Source organism: Equus asinus, chromosome 10 (assembly GCF_041296235.1).
Source record: "Equus asinus isolate D_3611 breed Donkey chromosome 10, EquAss-T2T_v2, whole genome shotgun sequence".
NCBI lineage: Eukaryota > Metazoa > Chordata > Mammalia > Perissodactyla > Equidae > Equus > Equus asinus.
In genome coordinates, this window is record NC_091799.1 from 20,634,260 (window position 1) to 20,651,902 (window position 17,643).

At 45.0% G+C, this 17,643-nt stretch overlaps 1 protein-coding gene across 6 annotated transcripts in view; it reads left to right on the forward strand.

Moving 5' to 3' along the window:
* The window catches only part of NR6A1 (nuclear receptor subfamily 6 group A member 1), a 217,287-nt gene that overhangs the window by 193,356 nt on the left and 6,288 nt on the right, over positions 1-17,643 (forward strand). For 4 of the 6 annotated variants that reach the window (XM_070518770.1, XM_044778803.2, XM_014840636.3 and 1 more), the window contains 6 exons: positions 87-142; positions 2,857-3,011; positions 4,903-5,130; positions 6,657-6,911; positions 13,844-13,965; positions 16,764-16,916. In XM_070518770.1, coding sequence (XP_070374871.1) covers positions 87-142; positions 2,857-3,011; positions 4,903-5,130; positions 6,657-6,911; positions 13,844-13,965; positions 16,764-16,916 — 969 coding nt within the window. The remainder of the gene's footprint in view (positions 1-86; positions 143-2,856; positions 3,012-4,902; positions 5,131-6,656; positions 6,912-13,843; positions 13,966-16,763; positions 16,917-17,643) is intronic. The other 2 variants (XM_070518771.1, XM_044778804.2) reach the window with 1 other exon arrangement.

Sequence of the window (17,643 nt, forward strand, 5' to 3'; positions counted from 1 at the left end):
TATGCTTTTGGGCGAATAAGTTCTCCTTTTGTGCCTTGACTTCTGTGGGCAGGCTTCTGACTTTCTTTACTTATGTTTCCTTCCAGCAATCAGAGAAGATGGCATGCCTGGAGGCCGGAACAAGAGCATTGGACCAGTCCAGGTGAGTTCTAGGCCTTACTCTTTGTGATTCATCCTGGAAGCCCAGGACTCCAGCTGCTCCTATAGCTGCTCACATTGATCCTCTCCTCTGCTCCTGGGGGGAGCCATCTTTGCTTTCATTTCTGTAAACTGCTTTCAGAGCCTGGATATGAAAGTCTTTGAAAATCTTAAATTCATAAGATAATGATTAAAGCTCTTCTTGTGATCCCTCAATCCTTCTTAAGGATTTCACAGGAAGTGAACTCAATTCTGGTTCTAAACCATCCAGATCATTTTTTATGTCAATCACTTAAGGTTGTAGATAACAGCCTGGCAGAAATCAGCAAGACTACTTCATTGTTCGATGTCTCTAAAGATATAATCAGCAGAAAGTTTCATTGCCTTATTTGTAGAGTAGGAATGACAACACCCATTCAGTCCCACAGACATTTACTAAGTACTTACTCTGTGCCAGCCTCCTGTGCTGTGAACTCTAGTGGGAGAGAGAAAGATGTAAACAAACAGCAGAGTACAGTGAGCGGTAACAGAGGATGCCCAGGGAGTACAGAAGGGACAGGCTTCTTTTCCATTTAGCCTGGAGGCATGGTTGGGGACTGAAGATACTCAGGGAAGCCTTCCTAGAGAAGGTAAAGTTTGAACTGAGTTTTGAAGGAAAAGGAGTTGTTAACTATGTTGGGAAGGGATGGGAGCCAAACATCTTTTATTCCTGCTAGACAGAATAGACTGTAAAAAGACCAGAAGATGAATCTTTAAGGAGTGATGAAGAGTTCACTCAGACAGGCTGGAGCACTGGGCACATGTAGTGGAGTAGCAGGAGTTAAGGCAGATTCCTTGAGTTTGGAATCATATCTCTGAAGAGTGACCTTCAGCCGTCTTTGATTATAGCTCCTCAGGTAAAGCCTTTGTGGGGCCAGCCTACACCACTTGTTCTTCCTTGCCAGCAGAAGAAGAACTTCATCAGGATAGAGTTGGATCTGTTTATGACCCATCAAGTGAATCTCTCTGCACACTAGTTGGCAGGGACCATGCCTCAGGAATTATTGATGTGGACCAAGAGGCAACCACTAAAAGGTTTTAAGTAGAAAGAGGGACATGGTCAGATTTGCGTTTTAGGAAGATCATTCTAGCAGTAGAAATAGTTGTGAGGAACTGGGTAAGGGTGAAACTCAGAGCAGAGAAAAAGCAGTTGGAAGGGTTTTGCAGAAGTTCTCATCAACCCAGAGATGAGAAACGCCCTGCTCCTTCCATCCAGCAGTAGCTTGGAAGGGCTGAGCAACTCTACATGTGACTGAATAAAGACGGACAGCTTTTCCAATTCAATATGCAGTGCAAGCTATTTAAGACCAATCACTCCTCAACTGGTGCAACAGTTAAACATTTCTTGTTTTCCCTCCAAGTCTTATGTGCTGGCTGGCTTCCAGTTCTAAATGCCTCCTTTATTTATGATTGGAGCAGCTCAAGGTTCCCTCACAGGCTGCTGGAGCAAAGAATTATGCAGGTTTGAGTCAGACAGACTTGGGAGAAAATGTCCTCCCAGGCTTTCCATAGGAACAAGAAATAAAAATTCATCTGGCTCTTCCTCCTTAGCACTCACTCTTGTTCTGTGTGCTGACTTTAGCCAGTTAGGCCTCAACTTTTACTTTATAAAAGAAGTATTTATTCACTCCCTGTGGTATAGTAGCTAGAGCACTGGACTGAATACTCGGATATTTTGACCTCTTCCTCAAACTCCTGCCCAGACATGGGCACGCATTGTGGTCCTGAGCACATCAGTTCACTTGTCTGAGCTGCAGTTTCTTCTTATTTATTCAGTAGGCTTAAGAATGTCTTTCTTACTAAGAAAATCCATGTCAGGTTTCATCATCAGTACTTAATAAGTGAACGTTTCTTCGTTTATCCAACGTGCATTTATTGAGTACTTAGTTTTTTCTAGGTGCTACCATAGCCTTAGGTCTTGTAGAGGATATTTTTATGAGACATATTCATAAGTGATTTAAAAATAACAACAGTGATGATGAAGATATCATTGTCAACCATGCATAATTGTTGCTGTGCGCTAGGTTCTTTTCTAAACATGTGATAATACATTAACTAATTTAGTCCTCACAGCAATTTGATGAGATAGATAATATTATGCACCATCCAGATAAAGGAACTTAGGTTCAAATAGTTAAGTGACTTGCCCAAGGATTTACAAGAAGAAAGTGTCAGAGTCTAGATTATACCAAAGGTGGTCTGACTCTAGAATTCATACTCTTAACCACTATGTTATTCTGCCTCTCTCAGAATACACAGAATTATGAATGGATAGAAAAGGACCTAAAATTCTGTCTAGGTAGGGTAGATAGAAGGATTCACAAAGAAGCTGGCATTTGAATTGGATCTTAAAGGGCAGGTAGGAGTTTGTTATTGAAGAGTGGTGTTTCAGGGGTAGGAAAGAATAGACTCAAGGACAAGGAGAAGTGTTGAAGAACCTAGAGGCTTTGTGGCTTGCGAGAAGAATAAATGGGCAGGGAGAAGGCCATGGTGAGCCACGTGCTGGGAGGTGAGCAACCAAGCTGTCCTAAGACTAGTGAGAGACCTGGAGTATGGGAGTGCAGGGAAGGGAATCCTGCTTTCTCTCTGCAGAGTTCTGGGAATCCCTCTGAAGTTTAAATAAATTCTCAGTAGTAAGGAAGGAGCAGAGCACTAACACGTATCAATTCTTTGTCAAAGATATCAGAGGAAGAGATCGAAAGGATCATGTCTGGTCAGGAATTTGAGGAAGAGGCCAATCACTGGAGCAACCATGGTGACAGTGACCACAGTTCCCCTGGGAACAGGGCTTCAGAGAGCAACCAACCCTCACCAGGCTCCACACTGTCCTCCAGGTGAGCTTCGGGACAAATGCAGCATTATCTAGGGATCAGCCAAGGAGTGGACCCACAAGGATCCTCTGGGCTGAGTATTCTTGCCAGTCTGTCTCTGCCATTGTACTTTTGTTCCCTCACTCTTTGTGGGTAGTGGCTAGGATGGTGCAAAGCAGCATTTCACAGCCCGTTTGTTGCTAAAGACCATGAAAATGTCAACAGTCTCTTCTGCAGACTGATGAAGTTCTATAGCTGCTATCCGTGCCCACACGTTCTTCACCTAACAGAATAACCCTTTAAATGTAGCTCTTTTCTCTCATTTACTTTATCACTGAAATAAAACAAACTACATTAACGATATTGAATTGTTATAATTTCTCTACCTCAGCAAGAGGAAAATTTTTCACTTTATAAATTTTAAGAAACAGTGAAAACTTTTTAAGCTAGTCAAATTTGCTGCTGTCATTCAATACCAATTTGGAGACTCTTCATTCAAGAATGCTATCTTAGGGGCCAGCCCAGTGGCGCAGCAGGTAAGTGCGCATGTTCTGCTTCTCGGCTGCCTGGGGTTTGCCAGTTCGGATCCCAGGTGCAGACATGGCACCGCTTGGCAAAAGTCATGCTGTGGTAGGCGTCCCACGTATAAAGTGGAGGAAGATGGGCATGGATGTTAGCTCAGGGCCAAGCTTCCTCAGCAAAAAGAGGAGGATTGGCAGCAGTTAGCTCAGGGCTAGTCTTCCTCAAAAAAAAAAAAAAAAAAAGCAGAATGGTATCTTAGGTTAGTAGTTAGTTGTTAGGTGTGAAATGTTGCTGTCAGCCACCAGGGAAGCTTTCCTTTTCCCAGAAATATTTCTTATAGGGCAAGGATTGACAAACTTTTCTATAAAGGCCACATAGTAAATATTTTAGGCTTTGCAGGCTATGTGGTCTGGGTGTCACCTGCTCAACTCTGCCATTATAGAGTGTGAAAGCAGCCAGAGACAATTTGTAAATGAATGAGTGTGGCTATGTTCAAGTAAAACTTCATTTTTTAATGGCCATGGGCCATAGTTTGCTGACCCCTGTTACAGGAGATGCTTCTGGGTAAAACTAGAGGATTTTTTTTTTTTTTTTTTTAAAGATTTTATTTTTTCCTTTTTCTCCCCAAAGCCCCCCGGTACATAGTTGTGTATTCTCCGCTGTGGGTTCCTCTAGTTGTGTCATGTGGGACGCCGCCTCAGCGTGGTCTGACGAGCAGTGCCATGTCCGCGCCCAGGATTCGAACCAACGAAACACTGGTCCGCCTGCAGCAGAGCGCACGAACTTAACCACTCGGCCACGGGGCCAGCCCCCGAGAATTTTTTTTTTTAACTAGTTGACAGAATGGTTAGATTTCTCCAGGAAAAGGAGGAAAATAAGAATCTGTGTTTCTCTTGGTATTTCATTGTAACTGTTATTCATTCAGTTGTTCCTTAGTTCATTCCTTCCTTTGAATGTTCAGGGAGTTGTTACCACATGCCAGCTTCCTTGCTAGGTACCGGATTTGTTTTGTGGCCTAGCAAGGCACTTAGCCTGTCTGTGCTTTATTTTTCGTAGCAGTTAAAAATACAAACACTCACCTCTGTCATCATAGTCTGTGAGTATCCGTTAACTCTCCAAATGTGGCACCTGTACTAAAAATTCATTCAACTAATATTTATTCAGTACCTCCTCTGCCAGGTCCTGGGTGTCCAGTGGTGAGCCACACCTACACACACCCGCACAGAGTCCCAGTATGGTGGGGGAGACATGCATGGAACCATTAATTATGTCCCTGGCTTGATGAAGACAGACTGCATGGGCAAAGAACACCTGAGCCACCTTCTGGCTCATTTCCTGTGAGTAGGCGGTAGACCTGCCATGGTTCTGCTTGACATGAGACTTTTCTCTTCAGTAGGTCTGTGGAACTAAACGGATTCATGGCATTCAGGGAGCAGTACATGGGCATGTCTGTGCCTCCACACTATCAATACATACCGCACCTTTTTAGCTATTCTTCCCACTCGCCGCTTCTGCCCCCACAAGCTCGCAGCCTGGATCCCCAGTCATACAGTCTGATTCACCAGCTGGTGTCAGCCGAGGACCTGGAACCATTGGGCACGCCCATGTTGATCGAAGATGGGTGAGTGAGCCCTGCCCTATTTAGCTCTTGCAGCTTCAAAGTGTTCCCTACCCGTGCCACCTTCATCCTTGGCTTCAGAATGAGTCAGGGGGATAATGGATGAAATCTGTGCTTCTCTTTGAAGTCAGTGGCCCCTTATTTTTCTGTTGAGCATCTTTTCTCATAGCGTTGGGGCTATTTACCAATCCATATGAAATTGGGATCAAGGGCTTTTGTTTTTGCCTGGGCCTAGGTAAGCCAGGCTCTGGGATGGGTCTGAGTGCTTCTGTGCCAGAGATGAGCTGTAATTTTGGGGATAATCATGCATCAAGTCTAGGCTCTTTTACAGGGCACTCAGGGTGCTAACTGACTGGCCTGTCCACATTCTAGCCAACACACCTATGGGTAGCCTGATGCTATGTGCTCTGTATGCAGGCCTGAGCAGGCAGGAGTACTTGTTCAGTCCTCTCTAAGCTCTACCTGGGGAGGTAATAGTTCAGTCTTTAGGCCCACCCACTCCTTTGGCCTGGAGCATAGGCTGTTTGAGTGTTATCAAGCTTAGACCTCCCAAAAGGTATCCTGAGATTTCTTAAGCTAGTCTCTAATTTCAGAAGAGGAAATTCAAGTATCTACCTACAAGAAAGCCACACAAAACTTTTTAAGATCTGGGCATGGGGGGTGTAGGGGAGAGTCATGCCAAGGGGCCTTGAGAGAAAGAAAACTGGGACCCCATTTCATCAGCCCAGAGATGAGAAATGCCCTGCTCCTTCCATCCAGTAGTAGCTTGGAAGGGCTGAGCAACTCTAGTTCCTGAACTCTCACCACCAGGGGGTGCAGTGAGAGCAGGAAAAGCTTCTGAACGTGTTCTGTTCTCTTTCAGCCTTCTGGCCCCAAGGCTCACTTTTGTGCCAGTCCTTGTATTGGGTGGACACCAGATCCACCCTAAAGGAGCTCTCATTGCCAAAACTAGTGCAGGAGTGACTGGGAATTTTCTCTAATACATGGGACATTAGTGGACATCAACATTAAAAGTCATACTCCTTGAGGGGCTGGCCTGGTGGCGCAGCAGTTAAGTTCTCACGTTCCGCTTCTCGGCGGCCCGGGGTTCGCCAGTTCAGATCCCGGGTACGGACATGGCACCGCTTAGCACGCCATACTGTGGTAGGCATCCCACGTATAAAGTAGAGGAAGATGGGCACGGATGTTAGCTCAGGGCCAAGCTTCCTCAGCAAAAAGAGGAGGACTGGCAGTAGTTAGCTCAGGGCTAATTCTCCTCAAAAAAAAAGTCATACTCCTTGATAATGGCTTGAATTTCTAAGCTTTCCCCTCAGCTACCTTTTCTCGCCAGACCCGCCTCTCCAGCCCTGAGCTTGCTGCTGGCCCCAGTCTCTTTATCATTAGACTGAATTGGATGGAGCTGCAGATCTGTGGGCAAGGGCAAGGAGCCCACTGCTAGACCCTTTGTGCCTTTAGGAGTACTCTCTCCCTGTGCCCCCATCCTCACCCTCTGGCCACTGGAAGTGACCTTTTTGCATCTCTACCCTCAGATATGCTGTGACCCAGGCAGAGCTGTTTGCCCTGCTTTGCCGCCTTGCTGATGAGCTGCTTTTTAGGCAGATTGCCTGGATCAAGAAACTGCCTTTTTTCTGTGAGCTCTCAATCAAGGATTACACGTGCCTCCTGAGCTCTACGTGGCAGGAATTAATCCTGCTGTCCTCCCTCACCGTTTACAGCAAGCAGATCTTTGGGGAGCTGGCTGATGTCACCGCCAAGTACTCACCCTCTGATGAAGAACTACACAGGTGAGAGCTGCTGGCTGGGGAGGAAGTCCCAAGCAACCAAACCACTGTCATTCCTGCAAGGTGGCAGTGTTGCCTGGCACTCCAAGGGATGGGCATTAAAGCCACACAGGTCTGGATTTGAATCCTCACTCTGCCACTGACTAGCTTTGTAACCTTTGTCAAGTCTCTGATCCTCAGGTTCTGAATCTTTGAAATAGGGTAATAACAACACTTCCTCAAAAAGGTAGTTGTGAGGAATAAATTATATTGTGCAGCAAAATTTAGCAGAGTGCTAAATTGTTTTTATCACATCTGGATTACTAAGGTAAGATAATGTGTCTGGGAAAAACAAAAACCTAAACTTTGCCTACAAGGTGAGGGGCTCTGAGCTGTAGATTACAGTCTCAGAAGGAGACCTAGGAGCCACTGTGGTACCTACTGTGTGCCAGGCACTGGGCTAGGTGTTTTATATTATTGTCTTTTTTCCTCACAGCCTCCAGCATTATAGGTGTTATTATGCCTGTTTTATAGATGAGGAAACTGAAATTCAGAGAGACCTGCCCTTGAGGGTTTTGGGTTTGAATCCAGAGCCTGGATTCGAACCTATGCCTGCCTGACTGCAAAGCTTAGGCTCTTTCACTGCGTCTGAGATGCAGTGACATGGTAAGAGCATAGGTGTAAGAGACTGAGCTCTTCTCCTCAACATTTTCTGGCATAAAGCCTCATCTCATCTGGCCAGGATCCTTCTGACCTCCCTGTCTAGAGCAGGTCTTTTACTCACTCACTTTGGCGACCTGGAGCACGTGATAACATCCCAAAATCAGGACAAATGATCTGTTGATAGAACTTCCCTGGTTTATTAATTTATCCATGTGAAAAAGAAAGCTTAAATCACACTTAAATAGACATTTCGGTAGTTCACCTTTATTGGACAGTTTAAAATAATGAAAGTCATGGGCTTTCAGAGCACCAAGAAAGAGGAAGGAAAAAGTGCCCCCATTGATGAAAGCTGGAGAAGGTAGGATACCAGCGCTCATACTTCTCTACACAGGACTGGGGTGTGTGTCCTTCTGCCACCCAATCACCATGGCTTAAAGTCAAGCTGAATCTTAGGCTGAGAGCAAAGCTCCAGGACCCTCCAGAGCCCTTTGCACAGCTGAGGGAGGGAGGAGTCTGGGTGCTGACTCTCTCCCCTGGTTTTCTAAATTTCCTTTTTAGTGATGCTTTCTGGCTTCAGAGTGATCCATAAGTGACAGAGTTGTGAACCCAGCTGACACTTTGTCCTGTAAACAAAGCTATGTGATTTTGCAGATGACCTAACCCCTTATCTTGAGCCTCTAATTCATTGTTACCATCAATTTACTGTCTCCTGTGCTGTAGATCTCTGGGCCGACTGAGTGTTTGGATAGCAGTCCGCCTGGTGTAGTGTTGTCAGGATTTGCAGAGCTGGCCCAGCAAGCATGGCCTCCTTATTTGCCTAGAATCCAGCAGTGCAGCCTGAGGCTGCCTACAAAGTCCACCTGTGGGCTTCACTCTCTGTAGAATGATGGTTTTCCCAGGCCCTATACAGGTAGGAAGAACTCACTGGCCATGCAGGGCTCCCTGTAGCTTTGAGCTTCATAAGGTACCCCATCCCGCTTTATCCAATCCCTTGAGCCCCAAGCACAAGGCAGGAGCCAGACACAGCTGAATTAGTGAAGGAATTTTTATTTCCTACAGAGGCTCCTTAGCACAGAGAACATAGAACTGTACTGTTCAATTTACTAGGTGCTAACCTCAGATGGCTTTTTAAATTTAAATAAAATTAAAAATTCAGTTTTCATTTGTGCTAGTCACATTTCAAGTGCTCAGGATCCACATGTGGCTAGAGGCTACTGTATTAGTGCAGATATAGAACATTTCCATCATCACAGAAAGTTCTATTAACAATGCTGATTCTAGAACACATCTTGCTGCTGAGCTCTCAAGTGGGTTCTGACCATAGAAATAGACTTGCTGTTAGGAGTCACACTCTACTGTGGAATGCTTCAAGGGAAGAATGTGAGTTAAACTTCAACATGCTATTCTGATTCCATGCCCATTTACTGAGCACCTATTGTGTGTGTCAGGGGGAGGGGTGTTGGAATCACAGATGATGCAGACATGGTTTCTGACTCTGAGAAGAGAGCCCCCATTCTTGGTTTAGGGAATTGGGAGACAAATAGAAGCAGATATAATCTACAATCCAAGGTGATATTGGTGGAGATTGAGGGGCGTATGAGGGATTGTGCAAGCACAGACTAGGGAGTGAGTACCTCTACTTGCATAATTAAGGAATGCTTGCCAGAAGGAAAGACATTTGAGCTGCATCTCGAAGTGAGATTTTTCTAGGCAGATTGTAGAGAACAACAGGAAGCCAGGAGAATAACACAAAGTCCTAGATGTTGGAGATCCTGGTTGGTTGGCTTGTGCAGAGAACCAAAAGAAATCCTGTGGATTAAGGTCTAGAGAGAAGGTATCTGAGAGAGAAATGAGGGGAGAAATGACTGGAGAGAAAGGTACAGAAAAGACAGGTCCTGAAGGTGCTCAAATGCCAGTCTAAAGAATTTGGATTTTATTGTATAAATAGTACTGTCATAGGACATTTTTCAGTGGAGCAATTACATGGTCAGGTTGCATTTTAGAAACATCCCTGTGACTGTAAAACTCAGGATGGATTGGCGTGGACAGGCTAGAGGACGGTGGCTGGGTAGGAGGCTGTTCCGTAGCCCAGGTAAAAGAAAACGAGGCCTGGATGATGTAGCAGTGACTATGGGAATAGAAGGGCGGCACAGAGTTAAGAAATGGCAAGGAGGCAAAGTCAGTGGGACTGCAGTGAGCGGAGAAGTTAGAGATGCTGCCAGGCAGGTGGGCACCATTCTCTTAGCCAAGATAGTGGAGCCTGGAAGAACAGGCTGAGATGAACCACTCTGAATTTTATTTGGGGTCTGTTGAGTCAGAGATACATGTGAAACTGCCCAGGAGGTCAGGGGAAGTGGAAGTATGAGAACGTCTGGAATCAGGTTCATCACTGTAAAGCAGTCCTCACTCTGCTAGAAACCCAGGGTGTGGAGTCTATAATTGGCCGTAGCTCTTTCCTACCTTGCCTGCTCCTGCGTTACTCCCACTCCCCCAAAATGCCTTTACTTTTTCACAACTCTTGAGTGCAAGTGAGTTCCTGCTGTCATGAAAAGGCTTTTCCCAGATGATACATGATCACCTCCTTTTCTTTTCTCAAATATTGAATCAAATTTATGGTGCCCATTTTCCTTAATCAGGCTGTTATCAGACAGTGAGCCGGGTGAATTTGATTTAAAGCAGATTGTAGCACCAGTCAGTGACTGCTCCTCGCCCTAATCAAGACTCCTTCACTCAGGAGAAGCTGCTTTGCACTGGATGGGCTTTAATGGGCACTTCTATCTCATGAGCACTGGCTCCATTTCTGCCGGATCTCTGAAAAGTTGCCTCCCAGCTTCCCTGCTCAGCCCCTAGCTATAAAGTTCAGGAAACACATATGATATTTTTTTTCTACTGTGATCATGGGAGCGAGGATGCTGCTGCTAATTATATTACTAATGTAATGATAATAGCTAACAATTATAGACTGTTTATTGTGCCACATTCCATCTTAAGTGCTTTACAAACATTATTTGTTTAGTCCTCACTACCACCCTAAGAGACTGCATTAGCATTATCCCTGTCCTACAGATGAGGAGCATGAAGTTCAGAGAGGTGAAAACTCAAGACTACAAAGCTAGAGAGAGATGGAGTTGAGATTATTGCCTAGATCTGTTGTGCTCCAAAGCCCAGGCTCTTTACCATTACTCTATCCTAGATTCTTTAGCCTTCTCAGAAGTTTGATTTTCTGGAATGTGTCCTGGAGCTGCAGTCTTACTTTTCATCTTGGAGTCTGTTTGTGGGTGCTGAGGTGGCAGATCTCTAAAGTTGTGGTTGATGACGGCTCCTGGGAGTAGGTGCACTGAGATGAATGAAAAAGAGACAGCTGGGCCTCTCAGCCCCCTTAATGGGACATAACTTATATAGTGTCAGCTTCAATTGCTGACTGAATGGTCCAGTGGTTTGGGGGATCCTGGCAGCAATGTTTTCCTTGTCCTAGCATGCTTGTGTAATGGGAACCCAGAAGAAGAATGGGTGTGTTTGTCCAACTTTCTGGCTTTGAATGCTGATAATTTGTAGACAGGGAATACAGGGGCGTTAGAACTGTGGAGTGGGCAGATGTGGAGGAGGCACGGCGGCAGGAGAAAGCAGGCCCATGGAACAGAGAACAATTTGTTTATCAAGGGATGGGATGTGGGGTGTGGAGGAAAGCTTTGCAGTCAGGCTGTGGAGACTGAGTGGGGGCTGCTCGGCTGGCCTCCAGCCACCCACCACTGCCAGGGGTCCAGGATGGTTGCCTGTCCTGGGAAATTTGGAAAAGAGGGTATGTGTTCTTCCCAAGCGAAAGGGCAGATCTGGGGCATATGCTCAGGTCAGGCACTTGGGAGCTTCTTTGTGTCCCTCCAGTCAGGACTCAGCCAGGAATAGGTTTGACACTGCTGGCTAGGGGTCTGGCTGTTAGCCACACACCTGCAGGTTCTGCAGTGCCAGAGTAAGCAGTTGGGGCAAGAGGTTGCTGATTAAGGGGGAGAGCGTTATCTTTGCTTGCTACACTGCTCAGCCACCAGACAGATGCTGACACTGCTGCTCCGCTTGCATCCTCCTTTTTCATGTCCTACCCCATCCCATTTCCTTGTACCCTCCAAGCAGATACTGGATGGAATTTGCAGTAAAGCCCTTTTTCTAACAAAGTACTGTGATGGGAATTGATCTTCACTCCCAGGTGCACTGCCTCCTGCAAGTCTCGGCATCATGGAGGCACTGCAGCAAACCCAGCACCAACTCTGGGTTGGGCTCTGGGCTGAGTTGCTGGGGAACACAGAGCTCCTGAGGTCCCCTGTGGTAGCATATGGTAGCCTTTCCCAGTTGCCAGTTAAGAGCAAGACAGGCAGGGAGTGGACAGTGTAGTACTGAGAAAACGGTAGGCTTGGAATTAGAAAAATTAGGTTTAAACCTGGACTCTACCAACACTTTTTTACTATGTAACCTCTTTTGCTGCTTCCTCATCCCTAATGTGGGGGTGATATTATCCTACAGGGTATCAGGAGGGTAAGATGTAAGAATGCAATAGGGGTACAGTAAATAACCTCTCTGAGCCTTTGTTTCCACCTGTGAACAAAGGATTATAATATCCATTTTGCAGATTTATTGGGAGTATCCAGTGAAATAACGTATGTAGAATATTTAACAAAGTGCCTGGCAAGTAGCAAACACTCAACAAATGGTAGATAAGGTTATTATAGTTGTTATTCAATGTAAATTTGTTTATTAGCCAGTCTGGGAGAGTATTAATAAAGTTGTAAAAGCCCCTGGGCCAGGCACAGAGAAAAACGGAGTCAGCCAGGAGTCAGCCATTGTAGTAGTTCAAGTCAGCTGACTGGAAGAAGCCTCAGCTCAGACCTACTGGGAGCCAAGCGTTGAGGCAGAGGGTCAGAGCTCCACATCCCAAGGACCTACTGCTGCAGCTCCCCCTGGTGCTTGAGAAGTGCAGGTGCCTCTGGCCCCACTAGAGCCAGGGTTTCCCCAGGGAAGAGAAAGTGTCCTGCTTGCCCAGGAAGTCAACCCCTTGCAAAGCTTTCAAAGTCACTGTAGAAAGCAGCAGAGCCCAGACATCAGGAGTACATCCGCAGGTGTTCTGGACCCTACCCGGATGGGGCCTTCTTGCCTGGCATGGGGCTGCAATACCCAGATCTGAACATGTCACCAAGAAGTAGTCCTGGGGCTGAGCATCTTCACTCTGTTGACTGAGCTGCATCCTCAGCCTGTCTGGAACTCTCCTTGGCCCACAATCCAGCTCACTCCTAGAATGGTGGAGGCCAGGTCTGACCCCAGCTTCCCCATTAAACCTTTCCCTCCTTGGTTTGGTGGTATGTTCATCTCTGGTATGAGATATTCTCCACTATGACTCAGAGTATTAGTCCCCTAGGCTAGGGCTCCTTTGCTTAAAACTTTTTCCCTAAGGAGCTTACTCCTTATCCTAAGAAGGAGCATGGCCAGCATTGAGTCTTCTCTGCTAGGAGGTGCTGCCTTAGATACTGGGAAAAGCAAGCCCTTGGGGAGTTAATCCAAATTTCAAGTTCTAGCTCTGCTACCCGATAGCTGTGTATCTTTGAACTTCAGTTTCTCATCTGTACAGTGGTGATGATAATCTCATCTAGCCCATAGGGCTGAGAAAATTCAATGAGATAATGCACATGACTTGCCTAGCACAGTCTGGCATGGCGTAAAGACTCAGTTAATGTTTCCCTCCCTCCCTAGCTGACGTCAGGGATGCCAACAAAAATTTTCACTGTGCATAACCTCAGCCCTGCTGGGAACAGTGAACCTAAATAAATACTATCAGCACTGTTTTCTGCATTGTGGCGGAGGCTCACATAGAGTCACCATGACAGCTACCATTGATACTGGAGGCTGCATCTCAACAGGATCTCAATAATGTCTTATTTTTCCACGTTTACCTCCCACACCTCCTTTGGCCTGTGTTACCCCAAGCAGGCAAGCATTATTATTTTATAGAGGAGGACCTCAAAGCTTAGAGGTGTCATACAGCCTTTCCAAGGTCTCATAGCTTTTATGTGATCTTGGATCTGATGCACTCCACTTGAGCTTAGGAATGGCCATTTGTATGAGCTGCCTTGGCTTCTAGACAGGCCATGGATTCACCTGTCCTTCACAAATGGTTCTGTATTTCATTTCCCCAAAGCTCAGCCTCTTTCCTATCTTAGGTGCCTTAAGGAGCTATAAAAGACCTCTGTCTTCCCTTCCCTGACCTCCACTGGTATCAGAGCCCACTATTAACACCTGTGTCTGTTCCCCAGATTTAGTGATGAAGGGATGGAAGTGATAGAGCGGCTCATCTACCTGTATCACAAATTCCATCAGCTAAAGGTCAGCAATGAGGAGTATGCTTGCATGAAAGCAATTAACTTCTTAAATCAAGGTGAGTGGCTGAGGGGTGAGAAGGGACCTTTTTTTTTTTGTCAGTGAGCATTTGCCCTCATGTTTCACCCCTCTCCCCCTTTACCCTCAGGACTGTCACACAGAATCTGTCACACCAAGTGGGTACCATCTTGGAAGGCCTATGCTCCCCTCATTATCATTCTGCCCCTCTGTAGTGCAGGGCATGCTTTGGGTTTTTTCTTCCAACCTAAATGCAAAACAATAAACAAACACATAAGTGCAGAGAACAGATTGGTGGTTACAAGAGGGGCAGGGGGTGGAGGGAGGGCAGAATGGGTAAAGGAGGTCATTTGTACAATGATAGATGGAAACTAGACTTTAGGTGGTGAACACAATGTAATGTGTACAGAGGTCAAATTATAATGATGTATATCTGAAATATATATAATGTTATAAACCAGTGTTACCTCAATTTTAAAAAAAAACCTAAATGCCACAGTCTCTATAACTCATAGAGGAAGGAAGAGGATTTGCTTTGTTTAGTCAGTTTTAATGCATTTAAACACAGACACCAAGGACAGTACGTGCGTCATTTAGAATGTGTACCAAGTTTACCAGTGGCTGAAGAAGAGCAGAGTGACTGATGAAACTGTTGGAGATAAGGCCACTGTGACAGGCTGGCAGTGGTTCTGACGGCCCCTTCAGGGCACAGTGGGGGTGCGCAAAAACTTACACACGCATGTCAAACATGGCTTTTAATTACAAGAGTGCTGCATGTGATTTATGTGTATTACTTGCAAAGTGGCACTTGGTAGCTGCTGGTGACCAGAGTATGAAGGAGAATTTGTATTCTCTTTTTTCCAAAGTAGCATGAGTGCTCTATTCTCAGAGTAGAACTGGCTGTTTTGCTGCCTGTGACATTAAAGTGCTCTGTTCCTGTATTCAATGTCCTGGTCCAGAGACTCTCAATCCCTCCTCTTTGCCTGCTCCTCCCCCCTCACTGGCCAAACCTCCTCCTCCTGCTTCTGCACCATTCGCGCATTTATCTGGTGTTCTCTGTGCCTGCCCTAGGCCACGCCCTGTGTTGAGCATTAAAGACATTGAAATAAATTAGATCCCAGGTCCCTGGCCTCAAAAAGTATACACTCTTTTTTTTAAGATTTTGTTTTTTTCCTTTTTCTCCCCAAAGCCCCCCGGTACATAGTTGTGTATTTTTAGTTGTGAGTCCTTCTAGTTGTGGCATGTGGGACGCCGCCTCAGCATGGCCTGATGAGTGGTGCCATCCATGTCTGTGCCCAGGATTCTAACCAGCAAAACCCTGGGCAGCCCTGGGCCGCTGAAGCAGAGCACGTGAACTTAACCACTCAGCCACGGGGCCGGCCCCAAGAAGTATACATTCTGATGGCACTTGACACATTACACGAGCCTCAGATGAGGGGAGATCAGTAGCTACAACTTGGAGGAGGATAAATGTAAGCTGGGCCTCAAAGGATGGGTGAGATTTATATATAAAAAGTATATATATAAAATATTTATATTCTATATATAAAAAAGGGATGTGTGTAAGTAGTCCCCCCCTTATCTGCAGAGGATACATTGCAAGACCCCCAGTGGATGGCTGAAACCACGAATAGTATTGAACCCTACATATATGATGTTTTTTCTATACATACACACCTATTCTGAAGTTTAATTTACAAATTAGGCACAGTAAGAGAATAACAACAGTAGCATAATCCATAGAACAATTACAACAATGTATTGTAATAAAAATTACTGTAGACCTTAGCAACCTCAGCGTATGATTTTTTTTTCTTTCCTTATCAAGTTGATAACTTTCACTTTCTCACTTAAAGGAAGCACTTTAGGGCTTGTCTTTGGCGTATCTGAATTACCAGCATCACTACTCTTGCACTTTGGGGCCATTATTAAGTAAAATAAGGGTTAGTTAAACACAAGCACTGTGATACCGTGACAGTCAATCTGATAACCAAGATGACTGCTAAGTGACTAACAGGCAGGTTGCATATACAGTGTGGGTACGCTGGACAAAGAGATGATTCACGCCCCAGGCAAGATGGAGCAGGGAGGGCACAAAATTTCATCATGCTACTCAGAACGACATGCAACTTAAAGTTTAAGAATTGTTTATTCCTGGAATTTCCGTTTAATATTTTTGGACCACTGCAGAAACTGAAACTGTGGAAAGTGAAACCACAGATAAGAGGGGGACTGCTGTATATGTATAAATATATATATATATATATACACATTTGCATTATGCATACATACACACTAATATATAATATATGTATTAAATATCTATATATATGAGACAGAGAGAAATCTATATAGGAAAAAACTAGAATGACAGCCCAGGTAGAATAGTATGAGCAGAAGCACACAGACCACGTGTGAGTATATGTACAAGCATGAATGTGTAGGTATCAGAAGATTTCTGATTGGCTCCAGCAAAGGGCAAATTTAAAGACAATATGTAGGATAAATTGGGACTGGTAGATTATTCAGTCAGTTTTCAGCATCCACTGGTGCTTGTTTTGTGCTAAGCCCTGTGCTGGGAGCTGGGTATGAAGTTGAGAAGGATGCAGCGTACCTCTCAAGGGGCTCAGTCTACTGATTGTCCTTTATGATTTTTTCCTTCTTTATCTGCTTTCTCTTCCCTTATCCAGAGCTTTGTTCCTCTGTGTCAGAAAGAGAAATGGTCCCCTGTTGTGACATGTTTAATAATTTTTAATAGAAAAACGCACGTTTTCAAGGAGCTGGTGTTTGTTCCACATTAGAAAGCCCCTCCCATTTCCTGTGTGGTTTTTTTCACAGATATCAGGGGTCTGACCAGTGCCTCACAGCTGGAACAGTTGAACAAGCGATATTGGTACATTTGCCAGGATTTCACTGAATATAAATACACACATCAGCCAAACCGCTTTCCTGACCTCATGATGTGCTTACCTGAGATTCGATATATTGCAGGTAACATTCTGGGTGCTGGGCTTCCACCCCCCCTTGCTTCTCTTAGCTTATGAAGGGAACACGGCAAGCAGTGTTTTCCAGATGCTCCTTCCAGGCCCCTCACCAACTGCATAAAAGAGGTGCTACCCTTGCCCTCAGAAAAGTTATGTTGTAACGAGAAGTTTGTGTTTGCTTTGTAGGGAAGAGAATCTAACATTTCCTCAGCACCTGTGATGTGCAGGGTACTTCGTGGCCTTATATCATTTAATCTCAGAACAATCCCTGCAAGGCTGATGGTTGGCGATATGATGGTCATTCTGTGGAGGGGAAAACAGGCCCAGACTTTCTGAGATTAACTTCATTTCCTGAATTGTGTACTTTAAAAGTGTGGATTGTAGGCTATGTGAATTATATCTCAATTTAATTAACTTCATTTCATACACTTGCCTATAGGTTTTCAGGGATCATTCATTTAAAGTAATATCTTTAAAATAATTCTCAAAGATCCTGTATTTGCAGAGGAATTTTTGTTGTTGTTTTGTCGTCTCCCCTCCTCCTGAGCGTCTTGACACATAAATAGGTCCATTTCAATATAAAATCCTGGCTGTTGTCGTCACTGTCGCTTTGCTTCATTTTGTAAAGATTCTTGTTTATGGTTTTTCAGCTCATACTGAGGGGCAGATCAGAAACGTGACCTCTAGGCTGAGGTTGTTTCTGTCAAATTCAGCAGTACAATTTTGGAGGAAAA